Source organism: Miscanthus floridulus, chromosome 7, assembly GCF_019320115.1.
Source record: "Miscanthus floridulus cultivar M001 chromosome 7, ASM1932011v1, whole genome shotgun sequence".
NCBI lineage: Eukaryota > Viridiplantae > Streptophyta > Magnoliopsida > Poales > Poaceae > Miscanthus > Miscanthus floridulus.
In genome coordinates, this window is record NC_089586.1 from 6555040 (window position 1) to 6580539 (window position 25500).

General features: G+C 45.9%; 1 protein-coding gene across 1 annotated transcript; it reads right to left on the reverse strand.

Moving 5' to 3' along the window:
• Positions 1-14631: 14631 nt before the first annotated feature.
• On the reverse strand, positions 14632-18046 carry LOC136462429 (protein KINESIN LIGHT CHAIN-RELATED 1-like). Its single transcript, XM_066461531.1, has 3 exons — positions 17002-18046; positions 15836-16744; positions 14632-15070 (listed from the first exon to the last, which is right to left on the reverse strand). Exons 1-3 carry the CDS (start codon positions 17679-17681, stop codon positions 14836-14838), a joined length of 1824 nt encoding a protein of 607 aa, XP_066317628.1. The 5' UTR covers positions 17682-18046; the 3' UTR covers positions 14632-14835.
• Between the last annotated feature and the right edge of the window lie 7454 nt (positions 18047-25500).

Below are 25500 nucleotides of genomic sequence, written 5' to 3' on the forward strand. Positions count from 1 at the left end.
CCTCCTAAGGAATCGGGCCCACATGCACCTATCGTTGTCTTAACAGACCTCGGATAGCGTACACGAGTTCCCAACAACTCAACAGGTCTGTCGGGTGTCCTCGGGAAACCCGAATCATCCACGATTCTCTTTTCAAACAGGATCCCAATCACAGTCATTGCAGATTACAACATTTTAATCAAATATATACCAGAGTAAAAGATAGCGGAAGTCTTAAGATAACATAATTACAAACCGGTTGTTTTCAAACTTACAATACCAAAAGTGTCATACAACCATAGTAGCGGGATAATATTACATTAACTTTATTTATCATACAAACTAGTGCCTTGTCCAAAGGTCATTCATTACTCCTCATCGTCATTGACTTCGAACACAGACATGCAGCAGGGACCAAAACAAGCCTGCGCATGCAACTCACCTGCAACAAGGGTTAACAAACCCTGAGTACAACGGTACTCAACAAGACTAACCCGACGTAACGGGGTGTAAGACTTTAGAGATGCAGGAATTTGGGACAAGGTAAGGATGTAGCAAGATTCAAAAGTTCTTTGCCAAAAACTTACTATCCTTCATTCTATTTTCAAGTTTACCACTAAGTTCTTTTTGATCATTATCTCAACTAAATATACATTTCCCATATTCCATTCCTTCTCCTTCCATTCTTTTTCTCATATTTTAGTAATTCACCAGTACTACATTGCTTCTGTAATGAATCGAGTCTCCATAACCGTGGAGCACCGGCAATTCGAATTGATTCAAGTCCCAGCTGGGGATTCCTTATCACACGACATATGTAGAACTTAATCTTGCATATATCAACCTCGCTACCGGATCCTCCTATACTAAGCCGTCTCCACGCCACCCGAGAGCACAGCACACCTCAAATCCGGCCACATTCCAGCCACGAGGGTACACGCTACTCCCGCCATCTCTCCACTCCCAGTGCGCGGGCATTTGTCTTAGTATCGGATTAGCCGAAGTAGGCTTACCGGAGTATGTGACCAGTACTACAAAGTGTCTCGTTCAGAAGATCCACAATGAGTGGCCTTTAAGTGACATAGTCGGCAACATTACCCAACATTCAAGATAAGTCACCCGACTAGTCTCTAATTCATTCTAAATCCTTTCTTTCTTTGGCCAGTATGCCATCTTTGATTGTATCAAAACTTTTACTTTGAAAGCCTATCATAAAGCATACTAAGCACACTACGCCTTTATAAACGAAAACATCTTCAAGAATGGTAAACAATTATCAAGGTAGGTAATGCATCAAGTAGGTAACATTTGAATTAAACAACTTAATGCAATAAATAACATAGGTGATAAACTTTTCAAAATAAACAAGGTAATGGCTTAATGCATAAACCGGGGCTTGCCTTCGTTGACGATTTCCGGTTCCGGATTAGTACCACAATTATCAAATCCCGTGACAACCGGGGATTCTTCCAGAACTTGCTCAACTAGAATCGTTTCGCTCTCGGGTTCTACACGAAATAATAACATATGCTTTAACATGATGATAATGTAAACATGATGCTTTCTCGGCACATGAAATGTAAAAACACCCGCAACTGATTTGATTTCGCGGTACAGTTGCAAGCCAACAAAACCAACCTGTAACCCTATCATTAAGAACCACACATGTGACTTGACCTAATGGATCTTGGAACGCTACTAGTCACAAAACATGACCAAAACAAGATCCAACACTAATCAACACTTAGGGTTTCGACAAGTTAACTTGTTAATGAATTTTGTTATCACATGAAATGTCATTAAGCTTTACTAATCACAAATTAGATATTAGTTCAAATACTAATTAAGGTACTAAGGATCATTATAAGTTAATGACCCAAGGTCAACAATCAATTCTAAAGTCAAACAAATCTTAATTGATTAAACATTGATTAAATGAATAATTAATTAAATACTTAAGTCTATATTAGGTATAAAATAAACTTTGTCCAATTAAGCTCAAATTTTTATGTAAGCTTCCTCATGATAAATTAGTGTACCAAAATAAATTTCATAATTTTTGGAGTTATATAGTGACCTACAAAAATCATGGAAATTGCATTTTTCAATTAAAGGACTGAATATTTGAACATTCAAAATTTAACTAAATTTCAAATTTTAAATTTTTAAATCATACTAGAACATGTACAGAAGCTACACAAAAATTTTCAGAATTTTTGGATGTGTAAATAAATTCCTACAAAATTGCAAAACTGCTGCACTATTCAAAATCAGAAATTAATAAAAGTCACTATTCTCACTCACGCTTTCACTGACAGCCGGCCCCCACCTGTCATCCCTAACCTCGGGATTTGACCGTGGCTGCGACGGCGCTGACCGGCGCTAGCTCATCGATGGTGAGCTCAACTGTGACGACCATGGTACCAAAACAATCACAAGGACTAGCCGCGTCGACCAGTGGGATTTCGGAGGTAAATTACAACACGGAGCTAGGCTTACGCCGTCCATGGCGGACGCGGTGGCACGGCGATGTTACGCCGGCGAAACAAGGGCGGTTGAGATCAATCAAAAAGCTTAGAAAGGATCAGCAGCTCACAGTGATCACGATGATGTGCTTGGCGCAGTCGGAGATGGCCTGGAGTAGCCTGGCCACGGTGAAGGCAGTCGCGGCGGAGCACCGACTGGTCACGGGGAAGACAGGTTGCGCCGGGCGATTCTGGCCAACATCAGCGACGAGAGCAAGTCGGGGAGGAGCACAAGACCAAAGCGCTCGCGTTGACGTAGCTAGGAACGACAGATTCGACTCGACGAGACCTACGGCGAGCGGCGGAGCTACACGGTGGCGGAGCAGAGCAGAGGGAAGAAATGGGAGCGACGGCGACGACGGTGGCTATTTATAGCCCGGAAGGAGGCGTACGGTGTCGCCAACGCACGGGCGGACTCGCCACGGTGACAACGGCGTGTCACCGCGCGTGAAAGCGGCGAAGAAGGGCGGCGGCAAGCTGACTGCGTGGCGCCGGCGGTGAGCAGTGAGGTGGAGGTGAAATTTTGAAAAATTTACAAAACTGCCATTGCGTCCATTTCTCAAATTACTCTCAAATTTTCTAAAGAAGTTGAAAATCTCCAAAAATGAAAGTTGCTCAACTTTTCAAGTACTACAACTTTGATTTAAGAAACATTTTCAAATTCTACCTCCATTTTGAATTTCACATTTGGGGTACATTTAAAGATTTGAATCATTTCAAAATTACTCCAAATTTTGTATGTAAACTTGAAAAACTTTGAATACCAAAGTTGATCCTTATAAAATAATCTCCAACTTTGCTTTTTGCCTCAACCCCAAATTCCTCATGGATTTTGAATTAGTTAAAAGGGGCAAAAAGGACTTTTATAATTTGAATGTGAATTCAAATTTGATTTGTCTTCCTTTTACTTAGATTTTGATTTTTGACCAGTAACATGGCCCATTAGGGTTATTTGAGTCAAAGGACATATGCCCTCACATGATCACATGAAATAACAACATTATAAAATAAACCTTATTTAGTGAATGCATTCAAAACTTTATACTATATGAATGCTTTGCAATGCACATGATGACATGTCAAATTTTAGTATTAGGTCAAAACACTAGAGGTGTTACAAGAAGGACAAGACATTCTTCAAAAAGAAGAAGGGTGGATCATATGTGGTCACTTGGGATAGTGATGCTTCCTCAAGTGATGATGATGATGATAGTGATGATCACAAGACCACCAAGAAGAAGGTTCTTGCAAGTATAGCAATCAATGAGAAGCCTTCTCTCTTCGACTCTCCATCATGCTTCATGGCTAAGGCCACTAAGGTACAAACTTGTGATGATGGAAGTGATAATGAACATGATAGTGATAGTGATAATGATGATGATGAACCTACTAAAGATGAATTAATTGACATGCTAGAAGATGCTAGAGAACACTTTGACATCTCAAGAAGGGAATGCAAAAGCTTGCGTAAGGAACTAAAAGCCCTTAAGCAAGCATTTGATGAGCTCAATGCATCTCATGAGAGGCAAGAGGATGCCCACGAGAAGCTTTGCAAGGCTCACAAAAAGCTTGAAAAGGCTCATTCCTCTCTACTTGATGAGCAAAATAAAAAGAAGTATATTGAAACTTGCAATGTAGGTTTAACTTGTGATCTAATTGATACATCACTATCTATGCCTATCATTGTTGCTCCTACTAACCCTTCTTATAGCACTTCCACTTCCACCTCATCTAGTAGTGATGGTCTCACTTGTGATACCTCACTGGTGGTTGAGAATGAGAACCTCAAGAAGGAGGTAACTAAGCTCACTCACACCTTGGCTAAGGCTTATGGTGGTGAGGACCGCTTGCTTATGGCCTTAGGTAGCCAAAGAGCTTCTCTCTACAAAGAGGGATTGGGCTATACCCCCAAGAAAGGCAAGGCGGCCTTTACTCCTCACAAGACAAGTTTTGTGAAGAACAATGGTCGGTTTTGCACTAGTTACAAGCAAGTTGGTCATAGAGAGCATGAATGCACCAACAAAAGCAAAAATGCTAATGTATCCTCCATTAAGCTTAATTCTTCCTATATGCTTGTTAAGGGTACAAATGGTGTGAAGGCTAAGTTCATTGGCAAACCATGGATGGGCTCAAAGAAGAAAGCCATTTGGGTGCCAAAGAGCTTGGTTACTAACCTTCAAGGACCCAAGCAAGTTTGGGTACCTAAAAGGAATTGATCTTCTCTTGTAGGTTAATTACAAAGCTAGAGGAAGGCATTGGTTTCTTGATAGTGGGTGCACTCAACACATGACTGGTGATGCAAGAATGTTCAACTCAATCAACACCAATGGCAATGATGGTTATGATAGTATCACATTTGGTGACAATGGCAAAGGCAAGGTCAAAGGGCTTGGTAAGATTGCAATATCCAATGACTTGAGCATATCCAATATGTTGCTAGTAGAGACCTTGAACTTCAATTTGCTATCCGTGGCTCAATTGTGTGATCTTGGATTCAAATGCATATTTGGGGTAGATGATGTAGAGATCATAAGTGTAGATGGCTCTAATTTGATCTTCAAAGATTTTAGATATGAGAATCTATACTTGGTTGATTTCAATGCTAGTGAAGCTAAATTATCTACATGCTTGTTCACTAAGTCTAGCATGGGTTGGTTATGGCATAGAAGGCTTGGTCATGTTGGAATGAAACAATTGAATAGATTGATTAAGCATGACTTAGTTAAAGGCTTGAAAGATGTTGTGTTTGAAAAGGATAAGCTTTGTAGCTCTTGTCAAGCCGGCAAACAAATTGGAAATACACATCCTAAGGAAAGCATGATGAGCACTAGTAAAGCATTTGAGTTATTGCACATGGATTTGTTTGGGCCAACACAATACACTAGTATCGGTGGAAACAAATATGGATTTGTGATAGTGGATGACTACACTAGATACACATGGGTATTCTTTCTAGTGGATAAAAGTGATGTGTTTGCAATATTCAAATCATTTGTCAAGGGCATTCACAATGAGTTTGAAACAACCATCAAGAGAGTTAGAAGTGACAATGGTAGTGAGTTCAAGAACACTAGAATTGATAAGTTGTGTGATGAATTTGGAATTAGACATCAATTCTCGGCCAAGTATACACCTCAATCAAATGGCCTTATTGAGAGGAAGAATAGAACACTTATTGATATGGCAAGGTCTATGCTTAGTGAGTACAATGTGAGTCAATCTTTTTGGGCCGAAGCTATCAACATGGCTTGCTATTGTAGCAACCGCCTCTATTGTCACCCATTGAAAGAGAAGACACCATATGAGCTCTTGAATGGTAGAAAGCCCAACATTGCATATTTTTGGGTCTTTGGTTGCAAATGCTATATCTTGAAGAAAGGCACTAGATTGGGTAAGTTTGATAAGAAATGTGATGAAGGATTCCTACTTGGTTATTCCACTACAAGCAAAGCTTATAGAGTTTGGAATTTGGATAGTGGTACTCTTGAAGAAGTTCATGATGTTGAATTTGATGAAACCAAGGGTTCACAAGTAGAGAATGAGAACTTGGAAGATGTTAGAGGCATTCAACTTTCAAATGCCATGAAGAACATGGATATTGGTGAATTGAGGCCTAGGCAAGTGATTGATGATGAAGATGATCAAGTGCAAGTGCTCTCTAACTCAAATGTGCAAGATGATACAAATCAAGCTAGTGCAAGTGACTCTCATGACATTGATCAAGATCAAGTGGCTAGTACATCATCTCAACCCAATGATCTAGCAAGTGCAAGCAATCAAGTTCCTTTGCTCCAACCAACAAGTATTGCAAGAGATCATCCTTTGGATACAATCATTGGTGATATTTCAAGAGGTGTGCAAACAAGATCAAGATTGGCATCATTTTGTGAACACTTCTCATTTGTGTCATCCATTGAACCAAAGAAGATAGATGAAGCATTGAAGGATATTGATTGGGTGAGTGCTATACATGAAGAATTGAATAACTTCACAAGAAATCAAGTATGGGAGTTGGTAGAAAGACCAAAGGGACACAATGTGGTTGGAACCAAATGGGTCTTTAGAAACAAGCAAGATCAAGATGGGATAGTAGTAAGGAACAAAGCAAGATTGGTAGCACAAGGCTATACACAAGTTGAAGGTCTTGACTTTGGAGAAACATTTGCATTGAGAGTGTAGGCACCAAAGATCAACTTGCCAATATATTCACCAAGCCATTGGATGAGAAAAAGTTTTGCAAGCTAAGGAATGAGTTGAACATATTGGATTTCTCAAATATGTGTTGATGCACCCCTCACTCATATGACATGCCTCTCCTTCGAGCAACCCAAGGTAAAAGTTGATTGGCATGGCATGCATCCTTGCTAAGGACATGTTTAGTGCATGTAGTCATATTTTCAATTTTATTAGGACCTTTCAAGTGGTTCTATTTCATTAGGCTCATTCATGAAAATCAAACAAATTTGATGTTTATATGGTATCACTATTGCTTCTATGCTTAATTTGATCTAGTGATAGCATATGACATGTTTATGGGCTTGTAAACCTAGTGTTTAATCTAGAAAATGAGCTATAAGTGTTTAACTCAAAATGGTACAAGATAACCCTTATTTAGAGGTGTGAAGAAGCTTGTTCTTAGATCAAACCGAGTTAAATATATTTGGCATATATTCTAGTTTGAACCAAATTTAGGAAAATGATCCTCACCCCCATTGATTGACATTGATAATCTCGACCCTACAAGTAACACTATCTATATTTAGAACCTTTGTGGTCATTGATGACAAAGGGGGAGAGAAACAAAGATAGTAGTAAAAATAATAAAAAAAGGGGGGAGATATATCATAAAAGGAGAAAAACATAAAGATATTTTGATATATGACATAGGGGGAGAGATATGACAAAGGAAAGAGATCAACTAAAATTTTGAGCACACAAATAGGGGGAGCAAGCTCATGAACTTGTATGATGCATTTGAATGTGCACTTCATATGCTTGCTTGAATGGCACAAGTTCTAAAATTCAAAATATCCATGCTTATGTGATATATGCTAGTTGTAAGATTGAATGATGAAATGAAATCACTAGATAACTTTCATTTCCAAGTAAGTCTTTACAAGTGGTATCTTTCTAAAGTATGTTTCCAAGTGGTATTAAGCTAACAATGGTGCTAAGGATGATATATTGGTGCACTCCGATTGGTATCACGCTTCAAAGGTCCATCTTTTATACCTTAGCATCATTTGGTAGACATTGACTCCTATATTTCCTATCTAAGCATATATGTAAGCTTCAATCCAAACTCTTAGCACATATGTAGGGGGAGCAATTGCTACCATTTGGGGTTCATGAAACTTATCCATATTCTTTTACACATGGTAAATATGCTTAGGCAAGCAACATGGATTCAATTGAATTTCAATTCATATCTTTGTATAAGGGTGGTCATCAATTACCAAAAAGAGGGAGATTGAAAGCTCTAGTTTGGTTTTGGTGAATTGATGAAACCCTAAGTGCTAACCTAGTTTATCAAGTGATCATGAGATAGGTAGCACACTTCAAGTGGAGAAGCCAATGAAGATCATAACATGACAATGGTGATGACATGGCGATGATCAAGGGCTTAAACTTGAAAAGAAGAAAGAGAAAAATAAAATGCTCAAGGCAAAGGTATAATCCATAGAAGCTATTTTGTTTTGGTGATCAAGACACTTAGAGAGTGTGATCACATTTAGGTTTGATAGCCGTACTATTAAGAGGGGTGAAACTCGTATCGGAATACGGTTATCAAAGTACCACTAGATGCTCTAACTCATTGCATATGCATTTAGGATCTAGTGGAGTGCTAACATCCTTGAAAACATTTGTGAAAATATGCTAACACATGTGCACAAGGTGATACACTTGATGGTTAGCACACTTGAGCAAGGGTGAAGAGAACGGAGGAGATGCCAGCGTCGGTCAAGTGACCGGACGCTAGATCCAAATGCACCGGACACTAATTGCCTATGTCCGGTCGCTCTGACTTGGCGGTACAGTGGCTAGGGTTTACCACCGGACGCTGGGCTATGTCCGGTCGAGGTGGACCGGACACGTCCGGTCGAGGAAAACCGGTTTTAGACCCTTACTGTACTCGACCGGACGCTGAGGCTCCAACGTTCGGTCATTTTTGCTGGAGCGTCCGGTCAGCTTCGTAGTCGTTGAAATCTGACGAACAGTGTTTGAAGTCAGTGACACGTGGCATCCATAAGTGGACCGGACGCTGAGTCCAGGGTCCGGTCAGTTGGACTGGTGCGTCCGGTCAGAGCGCAGTGTGCCAGTGAAGGGGTACAACGGCTCTATTTCGTGAGGGCTTCTATTTAAGCCCCATGGCAGGCTATGGCTCATATCTTTGGCCATTTTCTTTGACACAGCAACCTTGTGAGCCTAGCCAAAGTCCTCCCACTCATCTTCATCATTGATTCATCATCATAGTGAGATTGGGAGTGATCCAAGTGCATTGCTTGAGTGATTGCATCTAGAGGCACTTGGTGTTCGTGTTTCGCTACAGATTTCGCTTGTTACTCTTGGTGGTTGTCGCCACCTAGACGGCTTGGAGCAGCGAGGATCGTTGAGCGGAGGTGGTGATTGTCTCCGGCTCCGATCGTGGTAATTGTGAGGGGTTCTTGACCTTTCCCCGGTGGAGAGCCAAAAGGTACTCTAGTGGATTGCTCGTGGCTTGTGTGATCCTCATCTTGTGTTGGTTGTGTGGCACCCTATTGAGGGTTTGGCGTGTGAAGTCAATTAGCGCGTGAACCTCCAAGTGAGTGAATTGCCACAACGAGGACTAGCTTATCGGCAAGCAAGTGAACCTCGGTAAAAATCATTGTGTTCATCCTTTGATTTCGAGGTGATTGGTCTTCATTGTTATTCATCCTTGTGATTGATTGGTTCACTCCTCGACATAGCGGTATAACTATCTTGATCACTCTCTTTACTTTACCGCAAACTAGTTGACAAGCTCTTTAGTATAGCTAGTTGTGAGAGCTTGCTTGCTTGTTTGGTGTGGCTCTTTAGTTAGCCTTTGAGAGCACACTAACATAGGGTAGTGTCATAGCTATTGTGTGAATAGACACTATCTAAACTAGAATTGTGGTAGATGGCTTGCATTTTGAGTAGGGTAGCGCAACACTTGCTTCGCCTCATAATTGTCTAACCATTTTGTTAAGTGTTGTTGTAGAAATTTTTATTAGGCTATTCACCCCCCTCTAGCCATTAGGACCTTTCACCGGTCAGCATTTTCCTTTCCACCATTTTCATATTTTCCAAGTGATAGTAATCTAATAATAATATATTTCCTATCTCTCGCGAGTGACAGGCAATCACTCGACTTCTACCGGAGTCCTATAGCATAGCATTCTACATGATCCTGTCATACTAGTAAGACTCATAGGATATATATATATATATATATATATATATATATATATATATATATATATATATATATATATATATATATATATATATATATATATATGCAGGTGGGTTTCATTCAACTCCTAAAAACTTAATACACAAATATATAATTTAAACTGCAGAAAAGTAGGGGTTATGCACCGGGGCTTGCCTAGGTAAGATATATCAAAAGTTAGTGTCTGCATCTTCAGATCATCCACCATCAACTGAGTAGAAAACCCATAGCATCATCTCCTGGAGAGAATACCATTACACCATCTTCGGATTCCCAATCATCCTTTGATCGATCCATTGATCCATCATCGTACCTATATGATATGCATGCGATGCAATGCAAAGATGTAATTAATCAACTGCAATCGTGACTCGTAACATACGACGTACGCCTCTCAAGCTAACGGGCTAGTTCTAACGACGCCCATACTTAGGCTACATATACACGTTGTCGGATAAGGCGTTATTTCCCAACAATTAGTGTAGTTATATAAACCAATGGTGTTTCTCTATTCCATTCTTTCCATTTGATCTTTATTCGGAATAGGGCATCATTATCTACCTAGCAAACTAATTATTATTGAGCTACAAAAATTATAGTGAGTAGATAATAATATTAGTGGTTTACTGTCAAATTTTTAGAGTCAACACTATTACCGATTTATCCTGGAAATTCCTACAAGTTCATCTTTTAACAATATTTAGCATTTTAAAATACTTATATAGCTCCCAAAAATATTGCCAAACTTTGTGAACAAAATATACTAACAGATAGAGCATAATTTTAGGAGACTAACAAAACTGGTTTCACTATTTTTGGACACTTACACAATTTTATCTCGCTTTTACAAGTTAGCTAGAAACATATATTAGCAAAACATTTAGAAAATAGAGAGCCGACGGCCACGCCCTATCAGTCCAGCAGCCGAGAGCACGCAGGCCCAGGCGGGGCACGGCCCAGGCATGGGGACACGGCCCAACATAGGGACGGGCGCGAGCAGCCTAGTCAGGGACCGAGCAGGCCGTCCCAGGAGCGCAAACACGGACGGCCCAGCAAGCCGTGCGCGCGGCCTGCAACCAGAAGCGGCCCAGCGGACACGGGCCCAATCGGTGCAGGGGGCCAGCGGGAGTGGTAACCGACCAGCCCAGCGAGGCAGCGGCGGCCCGACGCGGGCGAACGGCCTAGGCGCGCGGAGCAAGGCCACAGCCCAGCAAAGGTGGCCTCAGGCCGGCCCAGCGTGGCAGGTGCTCCGCACATTTGTGAAATGGCCCTCATTCTTACTCGAAACTAAAGCACAGTCCAGCAGGTACTATTTATTCGAGCCACGTATTTCACACTAAGAACCTTGTATAAACTTTCGGTTTGGATTCATACCCTTCGACCTCCTATTCTTCATTCACCAAAGCAGAGCACCGGCAGGGGAGCTCCGACCGGCAACCACTTCAGGGCCGAGAAGACACGGCGGCGGTGGAACGGCGCGGGGAAGGCGCTCCAAGCGCGGAAAGGGGCGGCTCATCAACGAGGCTGGCCGCGTGGTGGTACGGCACGACGACGACGACGAAGGCCTAGGAGGAGCAGCGCGCTCGGCGCGGGCGGGGCCAGGCGCTGCGACTGCAAAGCTCGACCGACGGCGAGCGCGAGTCGAAGGTGGGGCGGTCCATCACGGGACCGGGTCGTGGGCGCGCTCGTGCTAGCGCGGGGAGGACCGACACCGGCGGACAGCGGTGCAGCAGGCAGCGGACGGTTCGTGTCTGATCGAGCGCCGCGGCACGGACGCGGCGACGCGCGTGGCCACAACGGGAAACGGCGGGGTGCCGCGGGGCAACGCGTGCCCGGACGCGCGTGGCTGAGCAGCGGCAGCACGCGACTTGCGGTGGCTCGGGATGCGCGGCAATGGCGCCCCGACGAAGAAGTAAGCAGAGATGGGGGGGGGAAAGAGGCGAGTCGGAGCTGTGGCAGGGGCCCAATGCGGGCCACGGGGACTCGCGCGCGGGGAGAATCGGCGGCGGTGCACCAGTGAAGAGGAAGGCGCGGTCGGGCAGGTGCTTCGGTCACTGCGGGTTGCTCGGCACGGCGGCGGCGGAAAAACAGGAGTCGAGCTATGGCTTCTGCGCGGCCGAGGAGCAGCAGAACTGGGGAAAAAGGGGCGCGGCGACTATCGAATCCACCGTGGCTCAGCGCGCACCCGGACCAGGACGGACCAGGGCGAGCATGGCGGCTCCTGTGCGGCCGAGGAGAAGGGGCGCGCTCGCGGGGAAGGGACTGCATCGGCAAGGCGCGTAAGCAACAGAGCACAGAGGGAAAGCCGAGCAGGCGCATGAGATGGAAGCGAAGGAGCAGAGAGGCGCTTTCTTTTGCAAACACGAGGAGCAGAGGGGGACAGAGCAGAGCGCTAAAAGCAGCAGCTGCGGCCAACACTCATTAAGGCACTCGTACAAAAAGGACAGGGCAGCGCAAGACAAGACCGAAGCCGCAGAGGCAAGGCAAGGAAACAAACGCGCGTGGCACAACGAGCAAGCAGCCAGCGTAGCCAGGCCGACAGGCCCACGCGCACGAGGTCGCGAGGAAACAAACGTCTAATACGGCAGTAATAATCAGTAGACATACGAGCGGAGAAAAGAAAGAGCGAGCACGCGGACGGTCAACTCGTACAGCCTTGCAGACAGATATGGACGTGCTACAACTGTACTAGCGCCACCGTAGGAGTACGTTTGTCGTAACACATATATATATCGTTTTATTTAATTATGGATTTTATTCTATGTATAAAAGTTGCTTTTCATACTTAATCTAACAGAACCAACCGACCGCTAGAATCGTCGTTCGATATTCCTAGATATTTCTACGCACTGAGTAATTTGACTCGGCCGTTGATTTGAGTCCACGAAGCTAAATCACACAGGATTCACTCATCATGTCGAGTACGTTTTAAATCAAAATCCGAGACAAATCGTTTTAAATTTTTTCTTAGACCTAAATCGCGGTGCTAAGTACGCTCGTAACACCAGGATGTTACAGGTTGGGACTGAACTAAGGACCAATATGGCAATGTAGACTGATCTACTTCATTCGCCATTCATTCATTTTAATTAAAGTGCTCTCAATTTTGTGTGGGAGCCAATGGAGTAATATGGTCTATTTGGTAGTGTCAGAGGATTTTTTTTTTGAAAATAAGGCACCCTTTCTTATTTATGTCATTTTCAGGGCTACCTATGAGACAAGCTACTCGTCCACCCTCCAAAAGGAGAATCACATGCCGAGATTTGAAATGGGCATGTCGTATGCTAGAGGAGTGCAGCAATATAACGAAGGTCTTCCGCAAAGATGGGTGGCCATTTTCTAATGGGTTTAATTAGTGCTTAGTTACTACTTGAGTTGTGTATTTAGAGCCTTTTGAGAAGTTGCTTGTGCCAGACAGAGGCTACCTTTGTAGATTCGTTAAATGCATGATTTTTGCAATGGCCGGAATAAAATTCATTTTTCTAGAAAGGGGTAAGTCTGGGCAAAGTTGTTAAGCAAAAAATAAAATCTCTTTTAGACAGAATGTAGAGAACAAATCTGCGTTTGGAAACGATCACTGGATACCAGAAAGGGGAAAGTGCGTCGGGGCACCCTTGGGAGGTAGGACAGCATGGCCTTATCCATTGTGGGGCCATGTTGTACATGTATGTATGGCGTAGTAGATGTATGTCCACTGGGTACCCTACCACCAAAATGGGTATAGGTAGACATGCTCAGTCTCTTGATTTTTCACGTCCCATACTCAATACACGTGGTACCAAAAAATATAATAGATTAGGTGGCCAATCACAACAAATAAAAGACATGCATGCAGTTGCCTCCTTGAATAAACATAATTGCGACTTTTTAGTGATTATTAATGTGGCTAATTGCACAATTACGGGTCATGGACAAATGCCACAAGCAAAAAACAACACAACAAATTAGATATGCTTGATTAACCTAATCTAATACTCATGACATCATGCCTTTGTTGTAGTGTTAAATATCTAGAGATGTTGGATACCGCAAATCCTAACATTGTTGCTTGATCATAAGTGAACTATAAATAAGAACTTCTAGGGTCCTCTTATTGATAAATTTTGTTCATATAGTTGAAGCAAGGCTCTAATTATCACATAGTCATGCATGACCGTTAATTTGAGGAACAACAAGGAAAAATAAGTTTTAAAAATATTTTGTTAAATATGAATATGAACTAAAAAAATCTCCTAAATTTAAGCTAAATAAAAATTATATATGGTCATTAAAACTAAGAAAACAAAATGCATTACAAATTGTCATAGGTACATAAAAATGATAAATAATTTTTTGATAAGAGATACAAATGCCTTTAATGATAGAATCAGAGGGACAGGTCTGTTCGCATTAAAAAAAAGATCTAAATAGAATATATCCAAAAAGAGTCACCCACAGCGAAGCGCGGGCACCCGTGGCTAGTCATCAGAAAACAAGAGTCACCAACCGATGCCGATGCAGCTCCAAACACATGTCCACTTGCTCACCTCACCTGTTGACAGCAACATTGTGCTGCATTTTTCCCCCTCATAATAAGAGATCAGATCCTGATACCACACAACACACAGTAATAAGCACCTGCACTGACAGCATTTTGCATGGCCATGTGCCACCTCACAAGGACACAGCAGGACAGTGATTCAACTCCAGGGATTCAACACCTCAATCAATGGAAGGAAGCAAACACAATCATCATCACCTTCCTAACAATAATAATAACCTAAAACAACATCTTTACACGTGCTTTCTTTCCTTTCCCTTTCCCTTTCCCTTTCCTCCTTTATGTTACAAAGGCCACCGCCGCCCAGCGGCGACGAACGTCGTCGTCGATGTAGCTCCTCAGCTCCTGAACCCAAAGTTGGACCACCTCCTCCCGGCCTCCTTCTTCACCCGCTGCGAGTTGGTCATGAACAGGCTCACCAGCGACTTCTGCTTCCGGTTACGCGACCGCCCCGCCTCATTCAGGAGCTCCGCCAGCCGCTTCTTCTCGTCCTCCACGTCCGGGTTCGCCGTGCCAAGCTTCTCTTCCCTCACCTTCAGAACATGCTCCAGGATCTCAATCGCATCCTCCACTCTGAACATATATACATAGTCGGGGGTATATGCAGACACGTATTAGTAGCTATAATGCGACACAAATGGATCATACAGTTAGAATAACTAACCTGTAATCTATGCTATTTTCAGAGATATAAGATCCACAACTACATATAAGCATGACAAAGCCATGGAAAGCATCAATAAACAGGCACAGGCCCGTCTACTTCGGAAAGCATGAATAAATGGGCACAGGCCCATCCTGAATATAGACTGTTTTGCTACTTCTGCAACTAACAAAAGTTGGGTACAGAACATGTGGGCAACTACACCATGAACCATAAATTATTATGACATCGCATGCCAGGAATGATCATCTGGTAACTAACTCATCAACCAATCTAGGTACTAGTTTTTCCCAATCCAAATCAAAGCAAGTTTACACAGGATGATCTAAAGAAGGAGATAAACCCACAACACCATCCAGCACCCACAAACAAACGCAAACCCACACACCCATTCAGCAAAGAATTAGATTTCACAAATTTACCCATTTAGATAGCAGGAAAAATCTGGCGCCACTTCTAGTTCATAATACTGTTGTAAATGATGACGCACATATAGATATACCACTATGGGCATATCAATAACACCTAGTAGAGATCCTAAATATGTGGTTGTTTATACCATCTATCTGTACTAAAGATACGGAGTATGTAATTGCATCACAGGCAGAGATATGTGCACGAAATTCTGAATAAAATGACTGAAGATTGCAGAAGAACAGGTTATCGACACATACCTTCCCATGGCATCATAGATTGCAGCAAGGTTGCTGTACACACCAAGAGTATCAGGATGAGAGGCGCCACACTCCTGCTCTAGAACTGCCCTTGCCTCCTCAAATAACTGTGCAGCCTCATCTATCTTGAACAGCTGCACACAAGCTAGCCCCATCTGGTTCAACAGAACGCCGAAAAATGCCGACTTCCTCTCACCACTGGCCCTCAACTTTGCAACCGCGCTCTCGAATGAGTTCCTCGAATCTGCATACCTCCCCACCATGTAGTACAGAACACCCATTTGTGCCTCAATACCAGCAACAGTGCTCCACTGCCCCGGTGAGTCCTCAAGCAACTTGAGCGCCCTCTGAAGAAGCTTTAGCGCCTCATCGAGATCACCAAGCGCCTCATAGATGGCAGCAATCTCCATCAAGCCTCCAGCAATCTCATCAGGGGCAGCACCAGGCGCGGGCTTGGCATAGACACGCAGGGCGTTCTCGCAGTAGGATTTAGACTCACGGAGCCTACCTGTCCGGTGGTAAAGGTCAGCGAGGCGGACGTAGACCGACGCAACCGTAGGATGGTCGTCCCCACGAGCCGATTTGAGAACAGTCAGCGCCTTCTGGTAGGAGAAGACGGCCTCGTCGAAGCGGGCGAGGGCAAGGTAGGTGTTGCCTATGGCGACATCAATGGTGGCAACCTCGATGTCACGGCCGTTGGCAACCATGGTCATAGAGGCAAGCACGAGGTGCTCGAGGGCGCCGTCATAGTCGCCCTTGGCGTCCAGGACGAGTGCCATCAGGCGGCGGTCCGAGGCCTCCTCGAGGGATGCCGGAGCGCTGTGTTCACGGTGGATCTCGAGGGCTTTGCGGCACAGCTTCTCTGCCTCGTCGAATTGCAGAGCCTGCACATGCGCTTCCGCCAAATACCTGCTCAGTTTTCAGAGGTAACAAAATTGTCATGTTTCGTCCCAAGATTTCTTAGGCGTTTGCATGCAAAGAATTACGTTTTTAACGCCAGTTCCGTCAAGATCCGCAGTTTTGTGCAACGACTAACGACCAGCGAGATGGGGGAATATCTCTTCTTTGGCTTTGGCGAGGTTGGAGGCAGTAAAAAATGGCGCCTTTATGGATTGAGAGAGGCGAGATCTAGATCGAGAAGCAGCGAATGGGGGATTGATGGTCACCTGCAGGTCTCGGCGACGCGGGGATCGCGCTCGCCGAGCGCAGCCATCTGGATCTCGAGCCCCTTGCCGTAACAGGCGATAGACTCGTCCATGCGTCCGAGCATAGCGTGCGTGTCGCCGAGCTGCATCCAGCCAGAGAAGGCAGCGAGGGGCCACTCCTCGCCCCTCTGGTCAGGCTCGGCACGCTGCTGCTGTTGCTGGCCGTCGTCGGCCCCAGCCGCCCCTGCCTCGCCCTCGGCAGCAGGCGCCTCTGGCGGCGGCGTGACGACGGCGACGGCGCGCTCGAGGACGGAGATGGCGTCGGCGTAGCGTCCGAGTCCGCAGTGGATGGCGGCGGCGACGTGGAGGCTCATGGCGAGCTCGAGCTCGGCGCCCTCGCCGCGGCGCTCGAGCGCCCGGGCGGCGCGCTCGGCGAACTCGAGCGCGCGCGCCGCGCCGCCGCCTTCCCCCGACACCATGGCGTCGCGCGCCTGCTTCAGGAGGAACGGGCCCAGATCCGGGTTGTCGAGCGAGTCGTCGGCGTCGGGAGCGGGGGCGGGGGAGGGCTTCCGTGGCTTGGCGCGCGACGAGGCGGAGGGAGACGGGGACGGCGGCGCGCGGCGGGGTAGCGGCGATGAGAGACGCCGTGGCGGTGGCGCCGCCGTCGGGGGCGAGTTGTCGGAGGCCGCGAGGCCGGGCATAGCCGGCGGGCGGAGGAAGGTGGTTGGCTGGCTCCTGGGTCGGGGAGGGGAGCGGACGGACAGCTAGCTTGGTGGATGGTGGTGGTGGAGACTGGAGGGGGAGAGGTGGCTGGCGACGACTAGAAGAGGTCGCACGATACCATTCGGGGAAGGGAAGGGCAGCTAGCCAGTCCAGCCACCAGCCAGGCAAGGAAGGAGGGATGAGCTTGAGCTGAGGCTTTCCGTCTGGCTTCCCTCCCCTTTGCTTGCAAGGGAAGACTGGACCGGACAGTGGAGTCGTCCTCTCCTCCGTGCTTGCGCCGCGCAGCTGTTCAGGAGGGAAGACTGGATTACTGGATAGACTGCGCCGCGGGGGCTCCGTGACGATGGCATCAGATGTGCCGGTACGTCTCTCTCGCCTCGGGTCTGCCGTGACGCAGACGCCCGGATTGCCTGGCGTCATAATGACTGCGTAGCAACCATGAATAAATTAATGGTCGTTAGCATGCTTTGGTTAATGAATGAACGTACTCCAAGGTTGGTGTGATTAAGCTGCCGTGAATTTTTTTAGGCTCATCAAACCTGCCTGCCATGCAAAGGCAAGGCAAGGCAAGCAGTGCATAGTAGTACAGGAGTAGGAGGAGGATCTCAACTAGCAGGCAGTTTGCCAACCAGGCAACCATCTCAACTGCCAGACGCTCAAAATCGATCTAGGCCTTGTTTAGATCATCTCTAAATTCCAAGTTTTTTTATTCTTTCTCCATCACATCAATTTTTGGACGTATGTACGAAGCATTAAATGTAGGTAAAAAAAATAACTAATTGCACAGTTTGGTTGTAAATCACGAGACGAATCTTTTGAGCCTAGTTAGTCCATGATCGGACAAAGTTTATCAAATACAAACAAAACATGCTACAATGTCCAGATTGTAAAAATTTACAATCTAAACAAGGCCCTAGCCAGACCAGGCTGTCTGGACGCTAAACTAAATAGGCTCCATAAATTGCAGGCAGCTGATTAGACCCACCACTATTCGCAACACTATCATTCTGTCGAAAGAATCCATTATATATACTTCTTTATAAGTAGGAGTATCAATTTATTATTTATTTCGTGAATGAATCGGCCCGTTCGTTTTGCTGAAAAAACAAACAAAAATACTGTTTCGATTGATTTGTCGTGAGACAAAAACATTATTCTGACTGGAAAAAAACAAGTTGAAAAAAACGTATTATAAGAGAATCGAACACGGCCGATCATTTTCTGCTTTGCTGTCTGTCGACTCGAGATGAATGAAATTACAAAAAACAACCAAAAAAATATCTCGACCTTGATTCGTCTGGTGATCCTCGGGACATTCTTGTGCGGCGGAGCCGGAGGTCCTATATCTTCTTTTTCTTTTCACCAACAATTTTGTTTACTCAACTTGGCTGCTGTGTTTATAACTGTGAAAGACATCATGTTTCGTCGACTGTGAGTTCTCTGTAGTGACTTTTTTCAATCCCGGAATATGTCAATCACTTTTTCTATATAGTCGTCTGTAAGTGTGGATACATATATATACACGTATGGTGGTGTACGTCAGGCTCTCTGCTCACTTGAGCTTATTCAGAATTACTTTTCAGTTATGGAACTGTGTTTTTCTCTCATAACATTTCAGCATAAACATTAACATCAGCATCAGCATAAGCTAAATTTTAGCATCAACGAACACGATGAATACCATTTCTTTTCTTTTCCTTTTCTTAAAAAAAGAATATGATTCGTATCTAACGTTGCCATGTCTAACTTTGGCTCTATTTGGATCCTACAACTAATAGCTAGTTGGTAAATAATTAGCTCATTTGGATCCAAATGAGTCTAGCTAATTGTTAGCTACTCACGAGTAAAACCAGCTAATAGTTAGTTAGCTAATATTAGCTATATAAGTTATTAGCTAATTAAATATTAATCGTTAATAGATCCAAATAGGGCCTTAGTGATGCCATGATTCTATTAGATAACTTTCTGATTACCAAACTACAACCAAGACGAACGGTATACTTTGTCCCACATGGTCTACTCAATTAACTAAAACTAACTTTGATATTCCACCCATTTGAACAAGGATTGATATATAGCAGATTTTGCGCTTGCTAGTACCGTGGAGAACTTGTGCCATGGTTGGATCAGCTAAATCTTTTAAAATAATAAGCTCCAATAGAGAGATTTTTATAAGCCGAGTGGTTAGATAATTGGTGGCTTCATTCATCTAGAGTTACTTGGATGACCACTTTTTGCTGAGACCAATGTTTCTTGTAGCCAGGGTTGGGCGTGCTCTTACGTGTCAAGGTCCGCCACTGTCTTTTGGTTAACTGAATCCCATTGATTACGCGATACGCTCATACGCATAATAGCCAAGAGGAGATTGTATGCTAACTATAAGTCCTTTCAAAATAAGTTAGTAGGAAAATTGTTGAATGCTAAACATGAAGTTCTTTTTTGCGACGAGCGACTACACGTGTTGCTAAGGGCCTATTTGGACTGGCACCGGCCAAACCTTCCTGCAGGCAAAGTATTCTTAGACATTGAGTCAGATCCATTGACCAGAGAAAGTTGTCTGGTTCAGGTAAACCAAACAACCGCTAAGACTTTGGGCTAACATCTTGCCACTCGGCAAGATATGCTTGCAACATCACGTGCTGGCCTAATCCCTCCGGTTTGCAAATGGAGTGTGGAGTATTTGATGCTTTGAACAACAACACGATATACAAACAATAGTTTTGACAACTTCAAATTTTATGTAGACCAAACCCTTTCAATGCTATATGGGCCACCATTCAACAAAAAGAATAACGAAAACGCTTAGAAGTAGACGTCCGTCCTGTCGGACACGACATCCCACTCCGCTTCGCCCGCCTCTCTCGCCTGCCTCCCTCATGAAAAAAACAAAATTCCCAACTCCGCCTCGCGCCGTCTCAGCCTCATCACGCCGTTCGCCCGTTCGCTCGTCCACTCCGCCTGCACTCCGCCGTGCCACCGCCACCATCCCCCGCGACGCCTCTATCTCACGCCGTGGCCCACTCCGGCGCGTCGCCGCCGCCCCCCGGCCCCGTACCCCTCGGCGCTTCCATCTCCCGTAGAGAGGAGGAATCCTTCGCCAAGGTACGCTACCAGACGCCCCACCGACTGTTGCTGCTGCTGGACCCAGTCGCCGGGGCCTCGCCCTCCGCCTTCATGCTCTATGCGCGTGCTCTGCGACTACAGCGGCGCCTCCATCCCTGCCGCTCCATGTCATGCTTCGTCCTCCGCTGTCCCAGGCTAGGCACCGGGTGTCGGTTCAAAAAGTGACCAACACATAAATATTTGTAGTTTTGCCATACGTTGTGATCAGATATGGCCTAGCACTCAATGACACAAGGTTTATACTGGTTCAGGCAACGTGCCCTACGTCCAGTTTGAGTCGGTCGGTGACTTTATTCCTGAGCCTAGGTGCTCGAAGTTTGTTGTGGGGTTACAAACGAGTGGGAGTAAGATGGGGGTGTTAGAGATCCAGTCGGACTCCGGACCGAAAGGGCCGAGAGTGACGGAAGCTCCGACGTACGCTAAGTGTTCGAACGTATGCTCTGTTTGGCTTTGGAGTGTCCAAAGCTAGCAGAGAGTATCATAATGATCCGTCTGTTGTTCGTTGTTGGTTGTTCGAATCGTCCGAATCGATCGTCCTCATTTTGGAGAGAGCGCATCTCCTTTTATAGATGAAGGGGATGGCTTTACAAGAGAGAGTGTGTGTGAGAGAAAGAGAGTGTGTGTGCTACCTAGTCTTGTTGCCCACGCTGTCCGGTACAAGACGGTTTTGTCGGCGCCCACAACACTGTTGTCGCTCAAATGCATGTGGTAGGCTCCATCGTCTTCTTCTAGTATGGCAAACGTCGGCGCCTATCATACTGTAGGATAAATGTCAGTGCCCACAACACTGTTCATGTTATGACATGTCTGGAAGGTTGCGGTGCATCCTTCTGACACGGCCTGACGGTACTGTCCTGTAGGTATGCAGGGTATGGTCCTCGGTATCGCGGTTGACTTGAGAGCTCTGCCTTACTTGCTCCGCCTGATTCTTTGGGTTCTCACCGAGCGGGCGTCCCCGTTCGGTTGTTTCCCAGTCGGCTCCGACCGTGCTGGTCGAAGAAGAGCTATAAGCAGAGGTTCGGTGTACTCCCGATCAAAGAAGCGGGTCGGAGTCGGAAGCGAGCGTCGTCCTTACTTGGCCAGGCCTTCCGGTCGGAGAGGCGGGCCAGAGTCGGATGCGAGCGTCGTTTCTCCTTGACCAGGCCTTCTAGTCGGAGAGGCGGGCCAGAGTCGGAAGCGAGCGTCGTTCCTCCTTGGCTAGGCCTTTCGGTCGGAGAGGCGGGCCGGAGTCGGAAGTGAGCGTCGTTCCTCCTTAGCCAGGCCTTTCGGTCGGAGACTGGATCACCCTTTTGGCCTATCGTTAGATTTTTGGGCTGGCCCAGGAGTTACGCGTCGTTCGCAACATCGTCTACTGAGCCGAGCTTTGCTGGGAAGCAGGTCTATGAGGGACCCTGGGTTTATGAACCTGACACTAGGAGAGAGGGTTGTCGCTAGGCGGACCCAGCGTAGGCACAGGCGTAGTTGCCCAATGCGAGGCCCCGCCACCATCCTTGGCCGTCGATGGCTAAAATTAGCCGTTCCTCGCTTTGTTCCGCGTCGCACGAAAGTAGGGTGAAAAACGCATGCTGCAAGCGTACTCCCTCTGTCCTGTAATACAGTGCATTCTAGCATTCAAATTTTATCCTCAAATATAATGCATTCTATAGGACAAAAACCATTTTTACGTTAAATACTTTTCATTTATCAACCAATCACCATTAATCACATTGATGATAATGTCTGGTTAGGAAATAATATGAGAATACATGTGTGTTTTATGTTGTCTCTTAATTTGTTTTAAAATTTCTAGGATGCACTATATTAGAGGACAGAGCGAGTACACATTCAAGTGTTTCAGATGTTTCAAAGGTATGCTGCAAGTGTTTCAGATGAATGTTACAAAAGTAGATCGGGATGTTGCATATGTTGCAATGGTTGTACACATATGTTACAAACTCGTTCTCAATGTTTTATCTTTTTTTCAACGTATGTTGCAAGTGTGTTTATTTGTATGTTGCATATGTTTTCAAACATATGTTGCAAGCATTTTATTTAGATGTTGCGTATGTTTTGTAATTGTTTCAAGTGTTTTTCAGGTGTTTTTGCAAGTGTTTCAGACGCATGTTTTAAATGTTTCAAATGTTGCAATAATTACATTTGGATGTTTCAAAACCAGGTTGGGTGTTGCATCTCCCTCCTCATTGTCGGGGACCAATACTAGGGTATCCGAAGAGGAGGAGCTAATAACCATCAACGTTGATTCATCTGAGTGGTCAATAGCGCGACTATAGCTCTTACCAACCACCGAGGCCGCGGGCTCCACCTCGTCCAACCACCGAGGCTGCGGGCTCTGCCTCGTTCGACCACCGAGGTCGTGGGCTCCGCCTCATCCAACCCCCGAGGGTTGGGCCACCTCGGCTGACCCCCGAGGGGTGGCTTCGCCTCGTCCGACCCCCGAGGGTTGGCTCTGCCTCAGCTGACCCTCAGGAAGGGCCCTGCTAGGTCCGACGTCTGAAGGTGGCTCTGCCTCACCCAATACCGAGGCCACGAGCTTCGCCTCGGCCGATCCCTGAGGGTTAGCTCCGCCTCGCCCGATACCGAGGCCACGGGCTCCGTCTCGACCGATCCCTGAGGGTTAATTCCACCTCGCCCAACGTCTAAGGGCTGGCTCCGCCTTGCCAGATACCGAGGCCATGGGCTCTGCCTCGGCCGATCCTTGAGGGTTACCTCCGCTGTAAGGTCGAGATGGCGACTAGAGGGAGGATGAATAGTCATTTCTAAAATTAATCGCGTCGGCTAACCATAACAAATATAGAATTAAAATAATTCGGTCTAGCCAAGACTACACCCCTCTATCAAAGTTCACAAGCACCTTATAAAGATCCTAGTTAGGCAACAAAGGTGCCGGGCTAGCTAGAGCTCACCTATCCAATTCTAGGAGCAAGGTCACATAAACCTATGCCACTAGTATTTCAAGCAACGAGGGAGCTCCTACACATGCTAGTAACCAAAAGCACAAAGCCAACTAAGCTCACTAGCAATGCTCAATAACAAGGCAACCAATGCCAAATTAGAGAGCGCAAATACTTAGCTACACAAACTAAGCATTGTGACTAATAAGGTTACACAAATCAAATTAGCCATGCAAGGGAGCTACTTCTATGCTACACAAGTAAGAAGGTAACTAGTGAGCTACATAAGCTAACTAAATACAAGAGCAACTACACAAGCACAATGTATATAAAAGTAATTACAAGCTTATATAACGAGGATACAAACCAACGGGAAGAACAAGGTTGACACGGTGATTTTTCTCCCGAGGTTCACATGCTCGCCAACACGCTAGTTCCCGTTGTGTCGACCGCTCACTTGGTGGTTCGACAGTTAATTGGCATCACCCACCAAGCCCGCACGTCGGGCACCGCAAGAACCTACCCCAAAAGTGAGGGTAGCTCAATGACACGCTTTACTAGAGTTGCTCTTCGTGGCTCCCGTGGGACGAGCACAATGCCCCTCACAAAGCTCTTCTCCGGAGCACCGCACAAGTTTCTTACGGGCTTCGACGGAGACCACCACCAAGCCATCTAGGAGGTGGCAACCTCCAAGAGTAACAAGCACCACCGGCTTGCAACTCGATCACCTAGTGCCACTCGATGCAACCTCACGATGTAATCGTACTAGAATTGCTCTCTCATACAATCGGATGATCACTATCAAGCATATGTGAGATGGAGGGCTCCCAAGCACTCTCAAGCATGGACACAAAGTCCCCCAAGGTGCTCAGCACTAGCCATGGCCGAGACCCCCCTTCTATTTATAGCCCCACGGGCTAAACTAGCCGTTACCTCTTCACTGGGCGTTTTTTTTGGGTTGACCGGACGCGCCGATCATATCGATCGGACACAGGACCTCAGCGTCCGATCAACGGATGCTCGCCACGTGTTGCCTCCGTTCAACCTCAGTCGCTTGATCTCAACGATCAAGTGATGACCGGACATAGCTGCTCAAAGTGACCGGATGTAGGACCCCAGCGTCCGGTCATTTCCAGTAAGATTCCAGTCGCGACCAGACGCGTTTGGTTGGTCATGATTGGATGCAGCATCAGCGTCCGGTCCTTCTCCAACTTTTCTGTGTCACCTACGTCACTGCACGTCAGCCTGACCGAACACACCCAGCCAGCGTCCGGTCAAAGACCGATGCCTGCGCGCTCTCTGCTGCCACTGACCGAACGCAGGACCCCAGCATCCGGTCACCACGTGACCAGCGTCCGGTCCACTCCGTGAGACCCTATCTTTTCTATATAGGGCGCTGGTGGCACTGTCGGATTGTCCGCACTCCGTGCGGTGGAGTTCCGAACCCTTGCCTCTGTTCCTTCACCGAGTTGATCCACATCAACTCCAACTTCTTCTCCTTTACAAATGTGCCAACACCACCAAGTGTACACCACCATGTGTATGTGTGTTAGCATTTTTACAATCATTTCCAAAGGATTAGCCACTCAACTTGCCACACCACTCAATCCAAGCGACGATGCAAAGTTAGATCACTCGAGTGGCACTAGATGACCGATATGCAAACAAGTTTGCCCCTCTTGATAGTACGACCATCTATCCTAAACCCGGTCATCAACTTCTCTACACATCTATGACCAGTGAAATAAAATGCCCTAGGTTATACCTTTGCCTTGCGCATTCC

Coding starts and splice junctions, on each gene's coding strand:
- LOC136462429 (XM_066461531.1), bottom strand. CDS start 17,681: ATGCCCGGCCTCGCGGCCTCCGACAACTCGCCCCCGACGGCGGCGCCA. Junction 16,745..17,001: donor CGCGTCGCCGAGACCTGCAG/GTGACCATCAAT, acceptor AAAACTGAGCAG/GTATTTGGCGGAAGCGCATG. Junction 15,071..15,835: donor ATCTATGATGCCATGGGAAG/GTATGTGTCGAT, acceptor ATATATGTTCAG/AGTGGAGGATGCGATTGAGA.